This window comes from Crocuta crocuta, unplaced genomic scaffold (assembly GCF_008692635.1).
Source record: "Crocuta crocuta isolate KB4526 unplaced genomic scaffold, BGI_CrCroc_1.0 scaffold223, whole genome shotgun sequence".
In the NCBI taxonomy this organism is placed as follows: Eukaryota; Metazoa; Chordata; class Mammalia; order Carnivora; family Hyaenidae; genus Crocuta; species Crocuta crocuta.
Genome location: NW_027529426.1, coordinates 3,609,571 through 3,628,174, shown reverse-complemented (window position 1 = coordinate 3,628,174; position 18,604 = coordinate 3,609,571). Strand labels below are relative to the sequence as shown.

At 37.8% G+C, this 18,604-nt stretch overlaps 1 protein-coding gene across 1 annotated transcript in view; it reads right to left on the bottom strand.

Moving 5' to 3' along the window:
* PDS5A (PDS5 cohesin associated factor A) overlaps positions 1 to 18,295 on the bottom strand; it is a 138,366-nt gene extending 120,071 nt beyond the window's left edge. Inside the window, exon 1 of the mRNA XM_077758911.1 lies at positions 18,122 to 18,295. Within this exon, the coding sequence (XP_077615037.1) occupies positions 18,122 to 18,259 (138 nt within the window). The 5' untranslated portion in view covers positions 18,260 to 18,295. The remainder of the gene's footprint in view (positions 1 to 18,121) is intronic.
* Positions 18,296 to 18,604: the final 309 nt, after the last annotated feature.

The following is an 18,604-nucleotide window of genomic DNA, read 5'->3' as shown; positions in this document are numbered from 1 at the left end:
TAATGCAGACAAAAACTTATAAAAAAAGGTGTTTAGACATCAAGAACATTTCATAATGCTAAAATATCAACTTATTAGGAAGTTCTAACAATCATAAACTCAACAATCTGTACCTTAGAATGGAATTAAAAATAAAAAAATAATCAACAGAATTAAGGGAGAAGTATACAATTCCCCAATCACGGGTTGAGGCTTTATCACTCTCAGCAGCAGAACCAGGCCAAAATTTGTAAAAAACAGTAAAGATTTAGATGATGAATAACCATTTCAATCCCCTGACCAAAAGAACACTAACTGACCTTATAGAACACTATGTCCCACAAACAAAATACACATTCTTCCCAGGTGCATATGATATGCTTGCCAAGAGAAGCCATATTACTGACATAGAAATTAGAAATCATTAACAATCAGATATTTATAAATACTTGAAATATTTGGAAATTAAAAGAACTAGATCAAAGAAAAAAATCACAAAGAAAATGAGAAAATATTTCTAACTAAATGCGAATGAAAACATCAAAACTAGTGAAATGCAACTGAAACAGTGTTTTGCAAGAAATGTATAGCTTTAAAAAGCTTACATTAGGAAAGTGGTTCTCAAACCAACTGGTGTCCCCCCAACTCCCAAGGAGACATTCGGCAATGTCTGGAAACATTTTTGGATGTGATCACCGGGAGGAAAGGGCCTGCAACTGTTATCTAGTGGGTACTTTTGTAAACATCCTACAATGCACAAGACAGCCCCTCCAAACAAAGAATTACCTGCCCTAAAGTGTCAAGAGTGTAGAGGTTGAGAAAACCCTGTTAGAAAACCCAATCTATATAGAAAAAAGAACAGAAATCAACAGAAAACAAGCAAAAAAGAAAATCAGGAAAACCAAAAGTGAGATCTTTGAAAAGAGTAACAGATTTAACAAATCTCTTCTAAGACCTATCAATTTTAAAGAGAGAACCAACATGAGGAATGCAACAGGGGAGTTATCATTACAAAGCCATTAGAAGGATGATATTATAAATATCAACTTCATGTGGCCAGATAACTTAGAAGAAATGGACAAAATGTCCATTCCAAATGGACAAAATACAGTATTACCATACATTGTCGGTGAAATTGTAAAATAGTACCAACTACTCTGAGAAAAAGACTAGCAGTTGCTTACTAAATTAAACATAACCTATCTTATGATCCAATGACTGCACTCATAGGTCCTTACCCAATATAAATAAAAGAGTATGTCCAATAGAAGCTTTGTACAAAAATGTTTATAGCACCTTTATTCACAATAGCCTAAAGTATAAACAGTCCAAATTTCCATCAATACAAGAATGGTAAAACAAATTGGAATATTCATACAATGGAGTAGTATGGAGCTATGAAAAGGTACAACCTAATGATACATGCAACAACATGGATGAATCTCAAAATTACAATGTATGAAAAAGGCCTTGTACAAGTGTAACCACATACTGTATAGTTCTACTTATATGAAGTTTCAGAAGAAGCAAAATTAATCTAGTTTAAAAAACTATTAAGTGTGGTTACTCCTTTGGGGGTGGCAGAGGAGCAGGGAACTAAAAGGGAGCATAAGGGAACTTTCTGGGGTGATGTTAATGTTCCATTAAGAGTTTGGGTTAGAGTGCCTCCGTGGCTCAGTCAGTTAAGCACTGGACTCCTGATTTTGGCTAAGGTCATGATCTCAAGGTTGTGCAGATCAAGCCCCACGTTGGGCTCTGTGCTGGGCATGGAGTATGCTTAAGACTTTCTCCCTCTGCCCCTTCCCTGCTTACGTGTGTGTTCCCTCTCTTTTTTTTCTCTCAAAAGAAAAAAAAAGAATCTGGGCTATACATGAATAAGCAAGCATCTATCAAAACTCGTCAAATAGTACAATTAAAATATGTATATTTTCCTCTCACACAAAAAAAACTATACTAACCATGAATTTAATGATATTCATGCTAAAGTGTTTAGGGATACAGTATATGATGAACGCAACTCACTTTGAAATATATTTATTTTTTTTAATTTTTTTTTTAATGTTTTATTTATTTCTAGGAGAAAGAGAGAGACAGCGTGAACAGGGGAGGGTCAGAGAGAGAGGGAGTCACAGACTGAAACAGGCTCCAGGCTCTGAGCTGGCAGTCAGCACAGAGCCCAACGCGGGGCTCGAACCCACGAACTGCGAGATCATGACCCAAGCGAAAGTCGGACGCTTAACCGACTAAGCCACCCAGGCACCCCTGAAATATATTTAAAAAGAGATGGATAGACAGATGTATTCACACAACACAAACACACAATAAAGCAATATATAGCAAATCTAGTTCAACTAGATAAGAACTGATTCAATCTCTCACACTAACAACCTGACAAAAGAAGAGAGATGTTTACTTCTGTGCATAAATATTATTTACCTCAGTCTGTTTTTTTACACATAATGTCCAGCATTCAACCAAAAATAGATGGGGGGTAGGGAGATAGACCCATTGTCAAGAGATAAATAAAATAGCAGAAGCATACCTAGAAAAGGTCCAAATGCTAAAACTATCAGACAGGTACTTTAAAATAATTATAATATGTTCAAAGATACAGTAGAAAAGGTGCATTAAAAATGGGGAATTTCAGCATGTAAACAAAACCATATCAAATTGCTGAACATTATTAAACAGACTGGAGGCACAGTAAGAAAAGGGAAAAAAATGTGAATATTTCAAGAGATAATAGTTGAATATTTTTCAATAATAATAAAAGATAAACTATACATCCAAGAAACTCGGAGAACCTTATACCATATAAGTATAAAGAAATACATAAAGGATACATAACAGTCAGAAAAAGAAAAAAAATCCCAAGGGCAGCCCTCTTACTAAAGGATAGGGCAATTTGCTATTTGAAATGTTTTATTTAATTACTATCATATATTTCAAGCACTGCCAATTTGCAAATAATTAAAGTGGAGTGGTAAGTAATAAAGCCATAAACATTGCATTTTTGATGATTCAGAAATCCCATAGGAAAAAGAAAAAAGTCCCACTGGAATCATATCAAATATGTAAATATGAACGATTAGTTTTGGAATGCTACAAATTATTGAATATGCAAAACTGGAAAAAGTAGAACTTTCATTAGTAAAATATATACAAATTACCAATTTAACTTGAATTAAAAAAAAATTCCAACATGCTATATTTGTAACCATCAGCTCAAATTAGAAAGACTAGGTTGGAATGAGATTTCATTTGGAAACCCAGAATGTCTGCTTTCGTAAGTAAATAGCCCCATCAAATGAGCTTGTAAGCTAATTACCTTTAGGGATTGTTTTTGCTAAATTAAATTTGTGTAACTACTAGTAAAACTGTGTAACAAATTGTAGATTAATAGAGTTCTAAACAATAGACTGCCACCAGATAAGGTAAAAGAGGTCATGGTATACATAGCTGTGTGCCTTCCAAATAAATTCAAAGGTTTTCAGGATAGAGCTAAATTTAAAATAATTAGGAGTAAAGTTTGTTTCTCGGCGGAATTCAACTTAACGTAAAAATCCTAGAACTAATTTTAAAAATCCTTTTTAGATAAAATTTTTGAGAATAGTTAGAATGAAATTTAGCAATAAGTAAAGTATATTTCTGACGTTCTCAGTGTATATTCTCTTTATCAAGAACACTGGAAGGACGTAATGAAAATGCAGGGGGAAAAATGCAAAAATTGAGCCCACCTCTAAACTACTAAATTGGAGGTGGAGGGTGGGAAATTACCACGTATCTAATTTTTTAAAAGTTTATTTATATACTTGGTGTGAGGGAGGAGCAGAGAGAGGGAGGGGCAGAAAGAAAGACTCCAAAGCAGGCTGGAGCAAGGTCAGTGTGGAGCACGACAAGGTGGGGCTCAAACTCATGGACTGTGAAATCATGACCTGAGCAGAAATCAGGAGTCAGGAGCTTAACTGCTGAGCCACCCAGATGCTCCTCTAATTCGTTTTAAAACCAAGTATCTAATTTTTTTAATGTTTATTTATTTATTTTGAGAGAGAGTAAGATTCACTTTAAACAATTTTTTTAAATATTTTTTTGGGGGATGGCGTGCATGTGTATACACATACACGAGACAGGAGAGAGACAGGGACAGAGAAAGAGAGAGAATCCCAAGCAGGCTCCTTGCTGTCAGCACAAAGCCTCATGTGGGGCTGGATCCCACTAACAGTGGTGAGATCATGACCTGAACCAAAATCAAGAGCTGGACACCCGGGGTGCCTAGGTGGCTCAGTCAGTTAAGTGTCCAACTTCAGCTCAGGTCATGATCTCATCGCTGCGTGTGGGGCTCTGTGCTGACAGCTCAGAGCCTGGAGCCTGTTTCATATTTTGTCTCCCTCGCTCTCTGCCCCTCCCCCACTTACACTTTGTCAGTCTCTCTCTCTCTCCCTCTCTCTCAAAAATAAAAAAATATTAAAAAAAAAAAAGAGATGGATACCCAAGTGACTGAGCCATCCAGGTGCCCCAGGTAACTAATTCTTAAAAGCACCAGGTGATATTTAAGAACTCTAAAAAATCTGAGAACCACTAATGTAGATTAAAGCATGATATTATCTCCAAGATTTATTTTTTTAAAATGTTTTTTATTTATTTCTGAGAGAGAGAGAGAGAGAGAGAGACAGACAGACAGACAGACAGACAGAGACAGCATGAGCAGGAGAGAGAGGGAGACACAGAATCTGAAACAGGCTCCAGGCTCTGAGCTGGCAGTCAGCACAGAGCCCGACGCGGGGCTCAAACCCACGAACTGTGAGATCATGACCTGAGCCAAAGTCAGATGATTACTGACTGAGCCACCGAGACACCCCTATTATCTCCAAGATTTAAAATCTTCTGCATCCACCCCATTTCAGGTGAGCATGAGCCCTGCTTCAGGTGAGTCCCACTTCTCTCTCCCTCTGCCCCCTATGGGACTCTCTCTCTCCCCCTTGCTCACTTATGCCCTCTCTTTCTGCATCCAGTTAAAATCAGTAAATCTGGCACTTAGAGTTCCATTTTGGACAAGTAAGAGAAGTCAAAATTAGGAATATTAAGAGAACAATTTAACTTACATGAAAAATGTAAGTAATACATAAATAAACATTTGAGATTTTGCATGGTAAAAAATACATACGAAGGAGGGAGGGATATATAAACGGAGCACAATTTTTAGGGCACTGAAAATACTCTAGATGTTATTGTAAAGATGAATACTTTTCAATATATATTTGTCCAAACCCAAAGAATGTGCAAGGTTAAGAATAAATCTGAGGACTTTAGGCAGCTATGATGTGTCAACATGGGTTCACTGTTGGTAACAAATGTACCATTCTGATGAGTGCCATTCTGATGAGTGATACTGATAATGGGGGAGGCCATGCATGTGGGGGGAAGGAGGTACAGTAAAATCTTGGTTTGTGAGCATAATTCATTCCAGAAACATGCTTGTAATCCAAAGCACCAGTATATCAAAAGCGAATTTCAAGAACCACTGCTCAGTTGTGATCATGTGACGCTCGTATTGCAAGACATCCCTCGTTTATCATGTTAAAATTTACTAGAAATGTCTGCTTGTCTTGCAGAACACACACAGAACAATTTACTTGCAATTCAAGGTTTTACTGGATTTACTGTATATGGGAATCTCTGTATCTTCCCTTCCATCAATTTTGATGTGAAACAAAATTTGCTCTAAAAAATAAAATTCTTTTAAAAAATCATGTTTTAAAGGATTATTTTATGATATGGATATACTCATTCTATATTATTCAATGATAATGAAAATAATACATTTACAGTATAATGAAAATACTCAAAAAAATTTTTAAAAGGATATGGACTTTGGATGATGATGATGTGTTACTGTCCACTGGCTATAACAAATCATACTACTCTGGTGCTAGATATAATGGAGAGGAGGGAGGTGGAGAAAAGGGGGGTGAGGTAGGAGGGCAGATGAAATTGTTGGGAACTCTCTAGTTTTTTTATGTTTGTTTATTTTTGATAGAGAGAGAGAGAGCATGCGCACACACTCACAAGAGCAGGGGAGGGGCAGAGATAAAGGGGGACAGAGGATCCAAAGTGGGCTGTGCACTGACAACAGTAAGCCTGATGTGGGGCTTGAACACACGAACTATAAGATCATAACCGGAACCACAGTGGAACGCTCAACTAACTGGGCCACCCAACTCTGTACTTCCTACTTAATTTTGCTATGAACTAAAACGGCTCTAAATAAATAGTCTCTTTAAAAAAAAAATTAGGTAATTAATAAAAAAGTACAGAAAAATATAAAAAATTGAAACAGCAACAGCATGTTATAATCTAAAAAATCTGATATCATCTAAAAGATGAGAAATGAATATAGTAAACAAAATTATTTAACATTACTTCAAGAGATCTAAAATAAATTTCATTTTATTACTGCCTGATGATTTCTACCACTTTTTCCAAAGCCAGTTAGGTATGCTTCAAGAAGAAAACCAATTTCTAAGCTTCTGGAAAAAAAAAACTAGTCTTCTAATACATGCTGACTCATCCTTAAACATTTTTATTCAATGATTTTCTTTCTGTACAATGAAAAAACTTACCTCTACTTATTTTATAATGTCTAGATAAAGAATATTTAACTCAGACATTCGAAATTATAGGACAATTATACATAGCCACTGAACTTACTTTTCAAGTATTAAACTTAACATTTTGGCATCAGTTTATTATTAACATTTACTTAGAATCCCAACCATACAAATGATTTAAGAAATATGAAAAAACACAGGTGATAAAAATTCAATTCCTACAATAATCTAGTACACATAATTCTACCAACCACTCTTTCAAAATTTTACTCATCCACAGCCTTCACAATTAGTATCATATGACTACACACTCACCAACTAACAGATTTATTCAGGCAGTATCAATTAGAAATGGATTACTATTCAATCAACGATGCTGTCAGTCTGGAAATGAGCCACAAAGGGTGGTATTCATGTCTCAAGAAACTGCTTGATCACTTAGCTTTGTTAATCATGCAAAACTATGACTTAGACACAGTGCTCCTCAGCTCAAATTAGTGAGAGGGTTTTTGTTTTGTTTACAGGTTTAAAAAAACTTTTTTAATGTTTATTTTTGAGAGAGTGAGACAGAGCACAAGTGGGGAAGGGGCAGACAGAGATGGAGACACAGAATCCAAAACAGGCTCCAGGCTCTGAGCTGTTACCACAGAGCCTGATGTGGGGCTTGAACTCACAGACTTCGAGATCGTGACCTGAGCCGGACTGAGCCATGCAGGCGCCCTGTTTTTTTTTGTTCTTTTTTTTCAATTCAGATTCCTTTCTTTGGTATTTAAGGACTTTAACAATTTCAAGAAGTACCTTACTCTTTTTTTTTCCTCCCAACTACTCTAACATGCATTAGCATTGGCAAAACCATTCTACTCATTTTCCTCAAACACACCAACCGTTGTTTCTGCCTCTCAGTCTTTGTCCCTGCTATTTGTTTGTCTGGAATGTTTTACCACCTATTTGTCTACCAAAGCCCGAGCCTTCAAATCGCAGTCTGTCAACTTCTCCATGAAACTTTTCTTAACCATCAAAATTCATGGTTATCTCTTTACCCAAAGAAACAAATACAATCATAGAGCCTGCTTAAGATTCCCTTTCCCTCTCCCTCTGCCCTTCCCCTGCTTGTGCTCTCTCTCCTAAAATAAAAACTGAATATAAACAGAAACCAAGTGTATATAGAACTGATAACATAATTAGACAAAAGAATTCAAATTCAAGTAACTAACAAATATGGTACTCTGTATAACCTTAGAAGACAAAAAAACTGTAGAAAAAAATCCCGCAAGGGATACTAGTATTGAATTTTTTCTTGAGTTTACATTAGGGTAGTACAAAGAAACAAATTTATCAAGTTATGAAAAAACAGGGTTTATACTGTAGGAGAAGGATGACATAAGTAGGGAATGGAGAAGTTTAAGAAAAACTCTGTGGTGCTGTTTTTTACTTTTTCTTTCTTAAGTAAGCTCTGCACCCAACATGGGCTTGAACTCACAATCCCAATATCAAAAGTTGCATGCTCTAAGGGTGCCTGGGTGGCTCAGTTGGTTAGGTGCACAACTTTAGCTCAGGTCATGATCTCATGGTTCATTAAGTTCGAGTTCCCCACCAAGCTCCACAATGACAGTGCAGAGCCTGCTTGGAACTCTCTCCCTCCCTGCCTCCCCTGCTCATTTTCTCTCTCTCTCTCTCTCTCTCTCTCTGCCTCTCCCCCACTTGCTTGTGTGCTCTCTCTCTCAAAATGAACTGAAAAAGAAAGAAAAAAAAAAGAAAGTTGCATGCTCTAAAGCCAAGAGCCTCTGTAGTGTTGGATTGTAATTGAACAGAATGAACACATGATTTAAAGTATTTATGTACATTTCCCAGCTTTTCACACTGAAAGGGCCTGGATAAATTAAATCCTACTACCAATGTGAACACAATGCTGATCCCTAGACCGTGGTTTTAAACACCACTCTCTACACCACTCTCTAATGAAAATGGAAATAGGCCTCTCTGGAAAAAAATGAGCTATCCAAATCTGGGGCAAGAAAGCACAAGGTGAACATCCTGTACCAGAAAAAAATGGAGTGCTGAAAGACTCACAGAGACATGTCAAAAAGACGCTAGATGTTTCAAAAGGACACCAAAGCCAGCATGCTCATTTTGGGATAATCTGACTCTCAAAGGGAATAAAGATAGTAATATATTATAATGCACTGAATGAAGAATCCATGAGTAATTTTTAAAAAAAATGTTTAATGTTTATTCATTTAGAGACAGAAAGAGAAAGACAGAGCGAGAGAGAGACTGCAGGGGAAGGGCAGAGAGAGGGAGAGAGAGAATCCAAGCAGACTCTACACTGTCAGTACAGAGCCCGATGCAGGGCTCAATCTCACAAAACGTGAGATCTTAACCTGAGCTGAAATCAAGAGTTGGACACTTAATGGACTGAGCCTCCCAGACGCCTTCATGAGTAATTAAAGGGGAGAGGGGGGTAGCTTCTTCTCTACAGAGGAATGCCAGCTAACACATGTAGAAGTGACGACAGAATCAAAACAGGCAATGTTTCATAACCACCATAGTAGATGCTAAAACAGCTAACTAAGTAATTGTTAGGTAATTGCTGGAAAATAAATAAAACTGCCAACTTAAACATTACTTACTAATTGCAAAGTGGGGTTACAACATAAAGAGTTGACCAACTGTAACCAAGTGATCAAATTTAGCATAAACCAACTGGACAAAATGATATTTTGCTCCTCCTGATGATGCAACTAACTATACATTACTACTTGCATGGTAAAGTGCTTGCCAAAAAAAGATCAACCTGAATCTAAGCATGAGGCAATGAGACAAAAACAGATTATGGAACTCCTATAAGGCAAATGCTTCAAAAATGTCACATCATAAATGACTCCTTATTCCAAAAATGGTGACAGAACTTTCTAGATTAAAGGAGACTAAAAAAATATTACAAATGCAAATGATCCTATACTGAAACTTGGATAGAGGAAAAAAACCAAGTCGTAATTTTTGGGGCAACTGGGAGAATTTTATTACGGACAGTTAAACAGATAACAGTGTACCAATACAGCATTTAAGTGTGATAATGATCATTATTCAAAGAATGCTGAAGCATTCACAGACAGAATGTCGTGATGTCTGCAAGTAGCTCTCAAACAAAAACTTGTAGGTCTGTCTGTCTGTCTCTCTCTCTCTCCCTCTCTCTCTCTCTATGTGTGTGTGTGTGTCTGTGTATGTGTAGAAACATAAAAGCAAACAAGGTAACAAAACGTTAACAATTGGTAAATCTAAGTGAAGGGATATGGTTGTTGAAGGTACAATTTTTTCCAACTTTCCAGATGTCTGAAATGTCTCAAAATAAGTTGAGATAAATCTTTTTCTTTTTTTGTTTTTAAAAAGAGAAAGAGAGAGAGTGCCAAGTGGGAGAGAGGGGTGAAAAGAGGGTGAAAGAGAATCTTAAGCAGGGCTCATGCTCAGTGCAGAGTCCAACTTGGGGCTCAATTCCATGACCCTGGGATCACGACCTGAGCCAAAATCAAAAGTGGGACACTCAAGCCACCCAGGCACCCCCCAAAAAATTGAGATAACTTTTTTTTGTTTAGATAATTCTTTTTTTTTTAATTTTTTAAATATTTTTTATTTATTTCTAGGAGAGAGAGAGACAGCGTGAGCAGGGGAGGGTCAGAGAGAGAGGGAGATACAGACTCTGAAATTGGCTCCAGGCTCTGAGCTGGCAGTCAGCACAGAGCCCGACACAGGGCTCGAACCCACGAACCGCGAGATCATGACCAAAGCGGAAGTCGGACGCTTAACCGACTAAGCCACCCAGGCGCCCCTGTTTAGATAATTCTTAAAAAGGGGGTAGTACTGGAAAAATCATCATCGTAATTAGCCAGCAATACTCTCCAGTAAAAATTCAAATAAAAGAAACATGACTCTAAAATCAAATCATGAGACTTTCCCATAATTTCCCCCTAACTAGCACATAAAAACTTTTTTTTAATTTTTAAAAATGTTTTATTTTTGAGAGAGAACATGAACATGAGAGGGGCAGAGAGAGGGAGAAACAGAGAATCTAAATGAAGCAGACTTCGCACTGTCAGTGCAAAGCCCAATGTGGGGCTCAAACTCACAAACCATGAGATCATGCCTGAGCTGAAGTCAGATACTCAATTGACTGAGCCACCCAGATGCCCCTCCTTTATAAAAAAAAAAAAAAAAATTCTTACAAATTTTTCCTATGATTTTTAAAATAAACTTTACAAATCTAGCAAGTTGGATACAAATATATACTATTGTTTTTGAAATTAAGTGTTTTCCAAATTTATGACTACAGCTACAAAGTCTGTAGTTAGTATACTCTAATTTGTCATAAGAGCTCCTGTAGTAGATTAAAGATGGCTACAAATTCCTTTCTTCTTCCATTGAGAAGTAGTCATTTTTTTCTCCTGTTGAATGTGGATTGGGCCATGACTACTTTAACCATTAAAGTAACAGAGACATGACATTGCCAGTTCTGAACCAAGCCTTCATAAAGTACTGGCAGCTTCCTTCACAGTGTCTTAGAGCCCTGAGACCATGCAGAGAAGCCCAAATATTACATCATACATAGGAAAAAGAGCCCAGCTGAGTTCAGCTTTACAGCTGTTCCTTCCAAGACACCAACTGTTTGAGAGAAGTCAGTGCGGATCTTCTAGACAGGTCTAGACACCAGCTGAATACCACTGAATGAGCAGCACAGTAAGCAATGTATCAAACTTTTTTTAATGAAAAAGATTCAAGCTAAGCCAAGCCTTACCCAAACTGCTGATTCACAAAATTGTGAGATAAGAAGAAAGTTGCTCAAAGATGTCAAAAGGTAGAAGCAACCCAACTGTCCATAGACGAATGAATAAACAGAAGCGGTTTCATTCTCTGTCTGTCTGTCTCTCTCTCTCTCTGTCTGTCTGTCTCTCTCTCTCTCTCTCTCTCTCTCTCTCACACACACACACACACAACCACAGTGGAATATTATCCAGCCTTAAAAAGTAAATTCTGACATACACTATGTGGATAAACTTTGACGACATTATCCTAAGTGAAATAAGCTAGTCACAAAAGGACAAATGTTGTATGATTCTTATACTAGGCTCTCAGAGCAGTTAAATTCAAAGACACAAAGTAGAAAGGTGGTTGCCTAAGCTGGGGGAAGGGAGAATCAGAGAGTCACTAGGTTTGGGGTAGTTTGTTACACTGCAAAAAATGACCAGAATAGTTCCTCTAAGCAAATGGAAGTCTAAAATAAGAACTGTGCAACAGTTAGTATTACTTCACAAATACACATTGACTATATTTTAGGGGTTAATTTTAAGAAATCCTGCCTATTTTTTTAATGTTTATTTACTTATTTTGAGAGAGCAAATGCACAAGCAGGGGAGGAGCAGAGAGAGAGGAGGGAGAGAATCCCAAGCAGGATCTTTGCTATCAGCGCAGGGCCTGATACGGAGCTTTATCTCACAAATGGTGAGATCATGACCTGAGCCAAAATCAAAGGAGTCAGACACTTAGCTGATTGCGCCACTAGGCGCCCTGCCTTTTAATTTTTTAATTTCTCAGCAGAATCTTTTTCATTAAAAAAATATTAAAATAAGATATATGAACAGAATTTAGACTAGAAGTTACATACTGAATTGTATGTAAAATCAGCATCTATGTGGCATTTAGGGATAAATAAAATCCTTTCATGGAAGTAAAAAGAATTATAACAAAGTACATATTTCTGGGGTTCACCTGGAGAAAAAGAAAGGGAAAGATTTCATGGCTTTCCTGCCTCTTATCTATTCCTTCCCTTTCCCAACCTACATCTGATGAGACATCTGCTCTACCTTAATCAAGCACACTATATCCTAATTCCTAACTATATCAAACAAGGCATATTATAGAAAGCAAAAGTGAGAGCATGGGACGGAGGAGAATGGTGGACACATAGAGAAACATGACAGAAAAAATACAAAAAAAAACACAGAAATAACACCTGGTGGGAGAAAAATGGGGGACATATTCAGAACAATAAAACCCTAATATTTAATCTTTCCTAATTCTTAGCACCAAAGTAATAGGAATTTTGATTTCTGTGACAAAATGATTATGACAGATTTGGGTAGGGAGTTAATAGCCAGAGAACTGTCTGGGGGTACTGAGCTCTGAGACCAGGTAATAAGAAGTGGATATAAGAAACAATCTTTGGGGCTGCTGGCTGGCACAGTCAGAGAAGCATGGGACTCTTGGTCTTGGGGTTGTGAGTAGAGATTTCTTAAATAAATACATACATACTTAAAAATAAAAAATAAAAAGAAACCATCTTTAACCTGCCCATCCCTCTCTCTAAAAATCAAGGCTTATCACGGACTTCCCACTTCCAAAATAGCAAGGAACGAACAAAATGTGAATAGCAGGTAGTTCTGTAGTAATACATGATGACTACAGACTATAGGCAGAAGCACTTAATAGAACTTTGTACAACACTGTTTATAAGTGTATTTTTTTTAATGTTTTATTTATTTCTGAGAGAGAGAGACAGCATGAGCAGGGGAGGGTCAGAGAGAGGAGATACAAAATCCAAAGACAGGCTCCAGGCTCGGAGCTAGCTGTCAGCATAGAGCCCGACATGAAACTTGAACCCACAACCCATGAGATCATGACCTGAGTTGACTGAGCCACCCAAGAGTCCCTCTAGGTGTATTTTGAATGTGTTATAAAAGTTATCAGACATGACTTCTACATTAGTTTCAGAATCCTTAACTATATAGAAGGAAGGCTATTTGTGAACTATGGATCTTGATGCTTAATGTAACATTAGTAGTAAACTATCTGCTATCCTTTCCAACAGAAAACTACCTTTTGTATGGCCTTTAATATATCCCTAATTAATGTAAACTTGTAATGTATGTAAACAACAAAACTGTATATTATTATTTTTTTAAAGTAGGCGTCACACCCAACATGGGGCTTGAATTCACAACCCTGAGGTCAAGAGTTGCATGTAGGGGAACCAGGGTGGCTCAGTCGGTTGGCTGAGCGTCAGACTTCAGCTCAGGTCATGATCTCAGAGTTTGTGAGTTCGAATCCCACGTCGGGTTCTGTGCTGACAGTGCAGAGCCTGGAGCCTACCTCAGATTCTGTGTCTCCCGGTCGCTCTGCCCCTCCCCTGCTCATGCTCTGTCTCCCTCTCTCTCAAAAATAAACAAACGTTTAAAAAAAAAGGTTGTTGTTTTCTTTAAAGTTGCATATTCTGGTGTGCTGGGTGGCTCAGTTAGTTAGGTATCCAACTTCAGTTCAGGTCATGATCTCACCATTTGTGGGTTCGAACCCCGCTTCAGGCTCTGTAGTGANAAAAAAAAAAAAAAAAAAAAAAAAAAAAGAGTTGCATGCTCTACCAACTGAGCCTACCAGGCAACCCTAAGTAACAAAACTGTTAATGATCATTTTCAGCTTTCTCTAACTAGGGTTGGTCACAAGATCTCAGACTCCATTTCTTCAACTGGAAAATTAGGACAATACCAAATAACCTCTAAGCTACCTTTTGGTTCTAAAATTCTACATATCTACACTATCATCTCTGGTATACAATCTCAGATAAAGAGTTAGTTGCCATTCACAAATATTTTCAAATTATCCTTCTATTACAAAAATGAAAATATTTATCTACTCCAACATTATCTTTTCTAATCCAACATTCATTCACTGAACAAATAACTGTTGGACACCTAACTATGCTCCAGGCATTAAACTTGGAGCTGGTAGGGTACAAAAGTAAACAGAGACATGGTACCTGTATTCACAAAGCTTACACAGAAACTGGGGAAACAAACCAAACACACATATGCATAAATGTATATCATAACTGTATAAGTGATATGAAAGAATTAAAAGAATATGTAATGTGAAATCTAAGAGACCTCCTCTAAGAAGAACAAGTAAGTGACAAAAGAACAAATGAATGACACATGGAGTTGAGACAGGTACACATATGGATCACATAATGTGGAATTAGTCTAGAAATGAACATGACATGTACAAGAAACTGACAGAAGGCCAGTGTAATTGGACATAAGAATATGTGGAAGCACCTGGGTGGCTCAGTTGGTTAAGCGTCCAACTTCAGCTCAGGTCATGATCTCACCACTTGTGGGTTCAAGCCCCATGTTGGGCTCTGTGCTGACAGCTCAGAGCCTGGAGCCTGCTTCGGATTCTGTGTTTCCCTCTCCCCCTGCCCCTCCCCCACCTCTCTCTCTCAAATAAATAAATGTTAAAAAAAAAAAGAAAAGAAAAGAATATGTGAAATAATTCCTTAGAAGCTTAAATTAAAATTTCTTTTTTTTGAGAGAGAGAAAGAGCACATGCTCCATCCAGCAAGTGGGAGAGGGTGAGAGGCAGAGAGAGAATCTTAAACAGGCTCCATGCTCAGCACATAGCCTAAAACCCAAAGCAGGGCTTGATCTGATGGTGAGATTATGACCTGAGCCAAAATCAGAGTTGGATGCTCAAATGACTGAGCCACGCAGGCACCCCTGAAATTAAGATTTCTAATACATAAAAGTGTTTTAGCAGTTCCAAAGACCTACTCTAAGAACTGCTTTCAAGAAAGCTCAAAGCATCACAGTAGTTTCTAATGTTAAAAAAATGCTATACTACATCTTAACTCAGATTTCTTTCTCTTTTCACTTTACCATTTTCAAATGCATAATAAAAATCACAACTTCTTAGTTATTCTTAGTTTAGATTCCTTTGAAGGAAATCAGCTGTAAGAATGAAAATAAATATGATGCTAGTGCCCTGGCTCTGCCACTGACCACCTCTATGACTAATCTTGGTACATGTTACTCGGCAACTTTGGGCCTAAATTTTCTCTTCTGTGAAATATGGGGAGTTCCAAAACTTATTTTAACATCCTTTTAACTCTAAAATTATGATTCTATTGTAAAAATGCTTGTTCCATTCTTGAATACTGAAGAGAATGGACCAAACATCTCTGAATTCCATTGACCAAGACTTTAACTGCCTTTAAGCCCTGTTTGTATTTATACAGATTTTGAACACTGTTGCTATAAAAAAAAAAAAAAACCTACTGAACTTACAATATTGGTACGTAATTAAGGGTCTAATCAATACAAAAATTATCAAAAATAGTTAAACATTGTTAAAAATCTATACTTCCTATGAGACAGTACTACTTTAGCCAACCAGGGATCTCTAGGAAGTACAAAGTCAAGACAGATTTAGAAAAACAGGAGGAAAACAAAATCATAAGAGTCTTAGAAAATTAAAAAGAATTCTTTTAAGAACATTTTTTAATGTTTATTTGAGAGAGAGAGAGAGAATGGGTGACGCGCAGAGAGAGAGGGAGACACAGAATCCAAAGCAGGCTCCAGGCTCTGAGCTAGAGCCTGACACAGGTCTCGAACTCACAAACCTTCAAGATGGTGACCTGAACCACCAAGAGTGGATGGACATTTAACCAACTGAGCACCCAGGCACTTGAGAAAAGCAAAATTTTAGCAGGACGTTCAAAATGGTTAGTATGTATGTCAATTTTAACTTCCAAAAGAACTCATAAGAAATAGATATCCTAACCCAGTGGTGCCTGAGTGGCTCGGGTTGAGCATCGGACTTCGGTTTGCTGGGTTTGAGCTCCATGTTGGGCTTTGTGCTGACAGCATGGAGCCAGAATACTGTCTCCCTCCCTCTCTGCCCCTTCCCTGCTCATGCTTGCTCTCTCTCAAAAATAAACATTAAAAAAGAAAAGAAAAATATCCTAACCCAATGTTCATTCTAAACTTGGCCATATGCCCATTTACATAACAGTATTTCTGATAATCTATCTTCAAGCACAAAAAGTACATACAATTGTAACTCTTTTTAATTTTTTTTAAATGTTTATCGATTTTTGAGAGAGAAAGAGACAGAATGCAAGTGGGAGAAGGGCAGAGAGAGACACACACAAAATCTGAAACAGGCTCCAGGCTCTGAGCACTCAGCACAGAGCCCAACATGGGGATCGAATGCACAGACCGCAAGATCATGACCTGAGCCAAAACGGACACTTGTGGTGACTCTTTATTAACCAGATTATCCATCACTACCAATCAAGATTTCAATATTCTTAATATGAAAATAAAAATTAAAAGGTCTACAAGTTGTTTACTTGTAGCAAACAGCTTTGTATTTCATAACTTTTCAGTATCTCTAAACATTCAATATAACCTTAAAAAGCATCAATCAAGCACCTCACTTCACATATACCTAGTATCAAGTTTGTTTTAATGGAAGCTATTGTGTCCTCTTCCTTCCCAAGAGGCAACAAATTGCAGAATCTAATTAGATTTTAAAAACTAAGCTACAGGAATACTTCAAATATTCATTAAACACTCACATTGTAAACATTTACTAGGCACACTACACTAAGCGCTAAGAACAAATGGGCAAGATCATTCCCTAAAAATAAATTTTATCAAGTTGTCCAAGGTAGAAATACTATCTACATTGTTTCTTCCTTCTTCTCCCACCATGTCTAATTGATTTCTAACTAGTAAACATTTTTTGGATCCTTCTCTACTTCTCTACCCACTACCATAGCCCTACTTCAAGATTTCAACATCTTTCACCTATATTACTATTAAGTTTCCTAACAGGACTCCCTGCCTCAAATCCTTCTCTTTCCTTGCTCCAACCTAGCCCCACATGTGACAACCAAAATGTCTTCAGCACTGACAAATGTCTCCAGGGTGGGAGTGGGGGTGGCGTGTCAAAGATGCCCTCGTTGAGAACCACTGCATCAAGTTGATCCCTTAACAAGAATAGCATGTATCGTGTAAGGCTGTGGGCACAATCTATGTCTGTGCAACAGAAAGCAAAAAATTGACCAATGTAAGGCTGAAATTTACAACCTTAATCTTAGGATCACCATGCTTTAAATAAGCTAATTTTATTAAAGAGAGCTAAATACTCTCTCTTGAACCCCCTCTGACCATGTGGACCTAAATCATAACTTTATTTCAAGTCTGAATTCTGAAGTCAGTACATTTTGTCAAAGTTTAACCACACTAAATACATATTTAAGGTTCTGGATATTAGAAAATTGTGGCAATTTAATAAAAATGCCCCTGTGATTAAATCAATCTCCTCAGAAACTGATGCAAATAGGAACCTTCCTAGGCAAACTACTGCCTACATTTAAGGTTGTAAGCCACTCCGAGCAATATTCTCATGAATATTTCTAGGAAAAAAAAGTTATAAAAACACTTATATTTTTATGTTTGAAAAAGCAGGCACACTCCTTTTAATTTCCCATAATGATTATGTTTCTCCAGAACTCACTACTCAAAGATATAGCCAAGATAGAACAATCCTTTTCAGAGAGAGTAAAAAAAGGAGACTATAAGATACCTAAGAAAACCTGGTAGGTGACACTGTAAAGGCCAAGTCTAGTAGTGCAGTAATAACACAGGAGAGAGCACCTCCCACCACAGAGGTCTGAAGTGTGAACACTGTGTCTAGATGCTTACCTTCAGTCGCTTGATCATTTCATCCGTGGTGATCTTGTCGGTGATCTCCTTTACCCCCGGAGGGTAAGCGATTTTCCCATCTGCACTCACGACGCCACAGAGGGCAGTGGCAGGCTTGGGCTGCGCGGTGAAGTCCATCCTGGGGGACAACTTTTCTTTCACAGTCCTCTACCGGCCTCTATCGGTCAGAAAACAAAAGTTCAGCGAGAAAGGGGAGACTTTGTAACCTCTTTTTTCATTTCAAAAATCTCTAATCTGCAAAGGGCGCTTTCTCTAGGGNTCCACCCTTCACAATGAAATCCACCCCCGAGCACCGAGGTCCGAAGTTTGGGAACCCCCCGAGCCCGGCGAGGCCCCCAAGGCCCCGGCTCGGTGGGAGAGAAACCCGGAGTCCCCGCCCGGCCGGTCCCCTCCAGGAAAGAAGACGCGAGGCCTATAGGGCTCGGCTTAGGCCGCAAAACTAGGGACCCAAACGGACTCACA